Source organism: Salvia miltiorrhiza, chromosome 6, assembly GCF_028751815.1.
Source record: "Salvia miltiorrhiza cultivar Shanhuang (shh) chromosome 6, IMPLAD_Smil_shh, whole genome shotgun sequence".
In the NCBI taxonomy this organism is placed as follows: Eukaryota; Viridiplantae; Streptophyta; class Magnoliopsida; order Lamiales; family Lamiaceae; genus Salvia; species Salvia miltiorrhiza.
In genome coordinates, this window is record NC_080392.1 from 22825619 (window position 1) to 22831842 (window position 6224).

Sequence of the window (6224 nt, forward strand, 5' to 3'; positions counted from 1 at the left end):
AATTTTAGAATTGGCATTGAGCCAATTAATTTGAAATTGAACTGAACTTTTATGTAATAAATACTCCTATATTATAGATTGTAGATGATAATGAGTGAAATTAGTGGAAAATAGTTGAAGTTATCTACCATCTAGTTGTTTATAATGAAGCAAAATTACAACTTTATCCAGTTTAAACAGTTTAGATTTTAACCTCGGAATATATCTCACTTAATCCAAATTTACGAGAAAAGTAAAAATAAAATTAAAATAGGCATGCAGTCTCCACCTTACACTTTCTTCCCTTTCTTCTTCGCAATCACTACAATTTTCCAATCCGATTTTCCATTTCTGATTTTTTTCCCCAATCGTTAAATATAGTATTAATCCCAAATGCCATTTTCTCCCAAATAATTGCTCATTTTTTCAGCCTCCCATTCACTCTCTGCGCGTCAAGAAAATTTGCGAAAAAGATTTCTTTTTTTATGAGAGAGAAAGAGGGAGAGAGAGAATGAGGAAACTGGTGAGATATACAACCAACCCTTTCTCGAGGAGGATTGCCCGTTTTTAGGAACATCAAGAACAAATCAAATTCCCCCTGTTTTTCTCTCCAAAAATTCTGTCTTTTTCTTTCTGGAGGAGTCTCCCTTTTTTCACCATTATTATAAAATTTTGTATTTCCTCTTTCCCTCCGCTTATTTATGATCACGATTTTTGATGTGTATGCAATCACGGAGGAGGAAGAGGTATTTGTATAGAGAGAGAGAGAGAGAATTGTATTCAGATACGAAGAGGAAAAAGGATTTTGGGCTCTCATAATGTTTGATGATTGTTATACTTTCTCAAAGGGTGGCGATATATAATTAGGGGCCTTCTCTCTCCTCTCTCTCTCTCTCTCTCTCTGCTTTTGCTGTTGTTCCCAGGTTAGTGACATTTCTTGTTTTTGTTTCTCTCAATGTAATGGTTCATGTTTAATCAAGAAGGGCCTCTGTTCTTGCTGATTTTTCAACTAATATTATATTTTGATTCAACAGTGATGCTTGATTTTGTTTCATGTGGGCTGCAATCTTTGATATGTATGTGTGTGTGTTTTTTTTTTTTTTTTTTTTTTTTTTTTTTTTTTGGTATTGTTCTTGAATTAGCTCTAACTGCATTGTTAATTTGTGGATGGGATTGCAATGTTCTAGAATTGTCTGATATCTTGTCATGGTCATGGGTTCTTTGCTGAAAATGGCATTGGTTGCTGAAATGCTTTGTTGATAATAATGAATGTATCAAGATTTGTCCTTTTTCTGAAACTCTAAGGCAGAATTGTTCTTGAATTAGCTTTTATGTGTTTTTTATACCTCAAAATTGTTCTTGAATTAGCTCTAACTGCATTGTTAATTGAATCCAGAATAGTTGATATTGTTAAGAAATAAGCAAATATGTTGTGCAATGCATCAAGATTTGTCCTTTTTATAAACAGTTGATAATATGAATATATGATGATAAATTATGTGAAAGAAATGGTTGTTTTCTATACGCAGAAAGCAAGCAAGCATTGCTAAAACATGTCGAAAGTCCGGTGGTCGTTTCTAGGGCTAGATTTGAGGGCACTGCTCTTCCTTTGCCTCGTTATTCCCTCAGGCATAGTCGGGATATACCTCCACGGCCAAAAGATCACCTATTTCCTCCGGCCGTTGTGGGAGTCGCCTCCGAAGCCATTCATAACCCTAACTCACTACTACCACGAGAATGTCTCGATGGAGACCCTCTGCAGGCTTCACGGGTGGGGGATCCGTGACTTCCCTAGGCGCGTCTATGATGCTGTCCTTTTCAGTAACGAGGTGGACATGCTCAAGATCAGGTGGAAAGAGATGTATCCTTACATCTCCCAGTTTGTGCTGCTCGAGGCGAACTCCACCTTCACTGCCCTACCAAAGCCCCTCAACTTTGCGTTGAACCGGGACAAGTTCAAATTCGTGGAGCCTAGGCTGACCTATGGGACGATTGGCGGGAGGTTCAAGAAAGGCGAGAACCCTTTCATTGAGGAGGCTTACCAGAGGCTGGCCCTTGACCAGCTGCTGAGGATCGCGGGGATAGAAGACGACGACCTCCTTGTTATGTCGGACGTTGACGAGATCCCTAGCCAGCACACCATTAATCTACTGAGATGGTGTGACGACATCCCTCCGGTCCTTCACCTCCAGTTGAAGAACTACCTTTACTCGTTCGAGTTCTTGTATGACCTCAGGAGCTGGAGGGCCTCAGTCCATAGGTACCAAAGGGGGAAGACAAGGTATGCTCACTACCGCCAAACGGACTACCTCTTGGCCGACTCTGGCTGGCATTGTAGCTTCTGCTTTCGTTACGTCAGCGACTTCATCTTCAAGATGAAGGCCTACAGCCACACGGATCGAGTCAGATTCTCTCACTACCTCAGCCCGAAGAGGATTCAAGAACTGATCTGCAAAGGTGCTGATTTGTATGATATGCTGCCTGAGGAGTACACGTTCAGAGACATCATAGGGAAAATGGGCCCGATTCCTCACTCACACTCGGCCGTTCATCTGCCATCGTACCTGCTGGAGAATGCAGACGAGTACAAGTACCTTCTGCCGGGGAACTGCATAAGGGAGAGTGGCTGAGGGGATGCAGGGGGCTCAGATTCTTGAAGATGGCCGTGCCTCTCATTGTGCAAATGTGGCAAGGGAGAGGAGAGGGGTAGCCAATGTAGGTACGTAGCTGATCTTTAGAGGAGAGACGCTCTCTCTCTCTCTCTCTCGCCTTGTTTGCTGGCTCGCTTGTATGTTTTTCGCCGGTTTCTGGCTCTGAAACACGATGTGGTTTGCTTCTTTAACGATGTTTTTGTTTATTCATTCTTTTTTTGTTTCGAATTTTTTGATGCTTGGTTGTAGGGTCTATTTGATCGATGTATGCTTGTCTTACAGCAGGTTGTTGAAGTAGTAGATATGTATCGTGGCTGCTCACTACCTAGAATTTGTGATGATATATATATATATATGTATATGCTAACATCGATGTTTTATTTTTTGATTTTCGATCATATAATCTGTTTGTTTGGTTGATTTCATGAAGTATTTGCATTTGTTTCTGTTTGATGTGTGTGGGTGTTTTGTTGTTGTTTTGGGGCGACAAGAATGCAACGAGAGGTTTGTATGTGGCTGCAGTTTGAAACTTTAATAGGGATTTATTTTTATTTTTTTTCACAACTACATTTGCTCTTAGTTTTTTTGGAAGAGAAAGGGAAAAAACAAAAATCTTATATTATAGATCGACTATTTTTCTACGAATTAACTATCAAAGAATATCATAGATCGTGTGTGTTGGCCTAGCAGTAGAAAATTAATGCCTAAGACCTGAGGTTCTGGGTTCGAATGCTCTGCGGTATTTGAATTTCTTTATTTATGTAATTTATCAAAAAATAAAATTATCAAAGAATATTATTTTCACTAAATGTTTATTTTTTTGGTGGGTGTTTAAAGAGGAGTAGTATATATGCTTGTTTTATTGAGAGTTTGTCTCTCCATATATATATTCTCTTACAAGGTTGCTTTTAAAACTAATAAATCTTGAAACTCAATTCTCTTATCTCTCTCATTCCTCGCTCACTTTCAAGTAATGTTTTTTCTTTTCCATTTAATTGGATTAAGTGATAGAAAATGCATGGCGTGAATTCACCTAAATTTGATTTCTTGAAACAAAGATAGTCCTATATAAATACGTGGGCACGCTAGCTATTATATTTAAATCAGATGTTCCTAATAAATACTACTAGGTTGGTGGGCGGTCCTCTGCTACTCCTTTTTTACGCCTCTGTTAATTAATATACTAACTTATGCAACTATCATTTTTCTTTTCTTTTCATCTTTTCAGAAACAACTTTATCTATTTTAATATGGCATGAATGATGATTCAACATTTCGTATTCTACTATATTCTTAATATCTTACTTCATTTATACTACAATTGGGCCAAATGTCTTTCTTGACCTCCTTATAAATAATACAATACTCCAGTCCTTGTTAAAGCATATCCATTTTCAGTTCAGTTGTCGGGACTCATGGCATTATCGTCGGCTAAGAGCATCCACAGTGGGCTTATTTATAGCCTACTTAATAGCTTACTTGATAGTAGATGACCACATTGAGTAAATGAGGTCATAGTGGGGTTACTTGATAGCCAACTTAATTTTTTTAATTTTAATTTTTATGATTTTCATTTAAATTTAATTGCTTAAATTTAAATAACACAATTTAATTCAAATTTAAATTGCATTAATTTAAAATCCTACTCCCTCCGTCCCAGCCCAATAGGCTCAGTTTCCTTTCTGGGACGTCCCACTCCAATAGGCCCAGTCTAAAAATGGAAATAATTAGGGGCTTTAATAAAAATCAATACTACTTAATTAAAGGGGATATACCCCTTAATTTCACTTCAGATTTTTCCCCCCTCTCTCCGGGAACCTTCCCCTTCCCCCTTCCCCCTTGCCCTTTCCGTCAACTTCCCCACCGCCGCCGTTCTCCGTCACCGCCGCCCCCTCCCCCTTCTCTCTCTCTCAACCGCTGACTCTCCAGAGCTCCTCCGCTTCGCCGTCGTCTTCCTCCTCCTCATCCTCCAGCGGCTCCTCCTCCGCGGCATCTTCTTCGTCCTCCTCCTCGGCCAGCAGCAGCGCCGACGAAGATGAAGAAAACGACGCCAATCGCGGCGAAGTGAGGTCCGGCCACACAGATCCGCCGCCGCCTCAAGCCGCCTCCTCTCCACCCTTTTCTTCTACCTCTGCCGCCGTCTCTAGAGGCGAGCGCCTCCACCGCGTGTACCGCCTTCACCGCCTCTACCCTCCACCATCTCCACCGCGTCTTTGGTCTCCACCGCCTCCATCAGCCTCGTACACCGGGATCCCCAGATCTGGTGAGGGAGACGATGATTTCTCAGAGTGGGTTGCAGATCTGGGTTCTTGATTTGTTGCTATAAATGAGTTCTTAGAAATTTTCATGAAATGGGTAATTATCAATTGATTTTCGTTGATTTTTGTGAAATGAGTTATTGTTTCTTGATTAGTTGGAGCAATTTTCTGTTCGTCACATTTTTGGAATTTTCTCTCATAATTTGCTGAATTGTTCCCTGCTCAATTTGATCTTCCGTTTTGCCCTAACGCCGGAGAAGCACCTTCTGGCTTTGATCGGAGATGGTTTCACCTGAGAACACGAATTGGCTCTACGATTATGGCTTCGAGGATATCACTGTTCCAGATGCCAATTTCGCAGCTCCCAATTTCTGCATTTAAATGATGAAAGTAATCAAATGAGATTAAGGAAAAATAAGGGAACATTTAAATCCTTAATTATTGGTGGACCACACCATTTACCTACTAAAAATTGAGTTTCTTAATCTCCGTGCCGAAATGAACTGGGCCTATTGGCCTAGGACGGAGGGAGTACAACATACCAAAAAAAAACCTACTCCAGATAAGTCCACGACGTTTGAGCACTTCTTGGACCATGTAGTTGTGCATCCGTCATGTGCGTAGTATCCGTGCTAAGGAGCTTCATATCGAGCTCCTCCCTCTTGAGCTCGTTCTTCTTGGCGTACTCGGCGGTGATTGCTTTCAAGTTCTGGTCGGACCTGTCCAACCACTCCACGAATTCGGGTGGAGGCTCTGAGCTCTGTGACGCCTTCCTTTTCCCCTTCGCCGCCTTGTTTCCAATTGGCCGGGAAGACAAGATCTCCTCGCCCGACACCGAGGTGGTGAATTCGCCCGTCTCCGTAGTCTTCATCCTCTTCGAGGAATGCACGTCTCCCTTGAGGTACATCGACTTGAACTTGTGGTTGTTCCGGAGAATTTTCCACGCGTTTCAATAGTTGAACGCGCTCTTATTTGGGCTCCTACCTTTGAAGATAATTTGGGCTTTGTCCCGGAGCATGTCATCTGAATGGCCGGAAGGCCACTGGGTGCACGTCTCTGTCCAAATACTTTCCCAAAGCTGCACATCCGCGCTCACTCGGGCCCAGTGCCCTTGAATTTGGCGGTGTTTGAGGTTGGCGTCGATGAGGGGGTTGACACGGTCGAGAATCCGTGTCCAATACGCCTCTCCCTTTTATCGACACCACGGATGGCGTCGTTGGTCTCCTCCGATCAAATTTGGACAATGAGGTCCGTCTCCTCGAGGGTGTAGGTATGACGAATAGTCCTTCCTTCCGCCGGCGCCTTCTTGTAAGCGATTTTCTTCCTCCGGCCTCCT

At 42.0% G+C, this 6224-nt stretch overlaps 1 protein-coding gene across 1 annotated transcript; it reads left to right on the plus strand.

Moving 5' to 3' along the window:
• The first annotated feature begins 217 nt into the window (after positions 1 to 217).
• On the plus strand, positions 218 to 3055 carry LOC130987537 (uncharacterized). The gene is made up of 2 exons (XM_057911091.1): positions 218 to 902; positions 1509 to 3055. The coding sequence occupies exon 2, from the start codon at positions 1533 to 1535 to the stop codon at positions 2607 to 2609; it is 1077 nt and encodes a 358-aa protein (XP_057767074.1). The 5' UTR covers positions 218 to 902; positions 1509 to 1532; the 3' UTR covers positions 2610 to 3055.
• The last annotated feature ends 3169 nt before the right edge of the window (positions 3056 to 6224 follow it).

Coding starts and splice junctions, on each gene's coding strand:
- LOC130987537 (XM_057911091.1), top strand. CDS start 1,533: ATGTCGAAAGTCCGGTGGTCGTTTCTAGGGCTAGATTTGAGGGCACTG.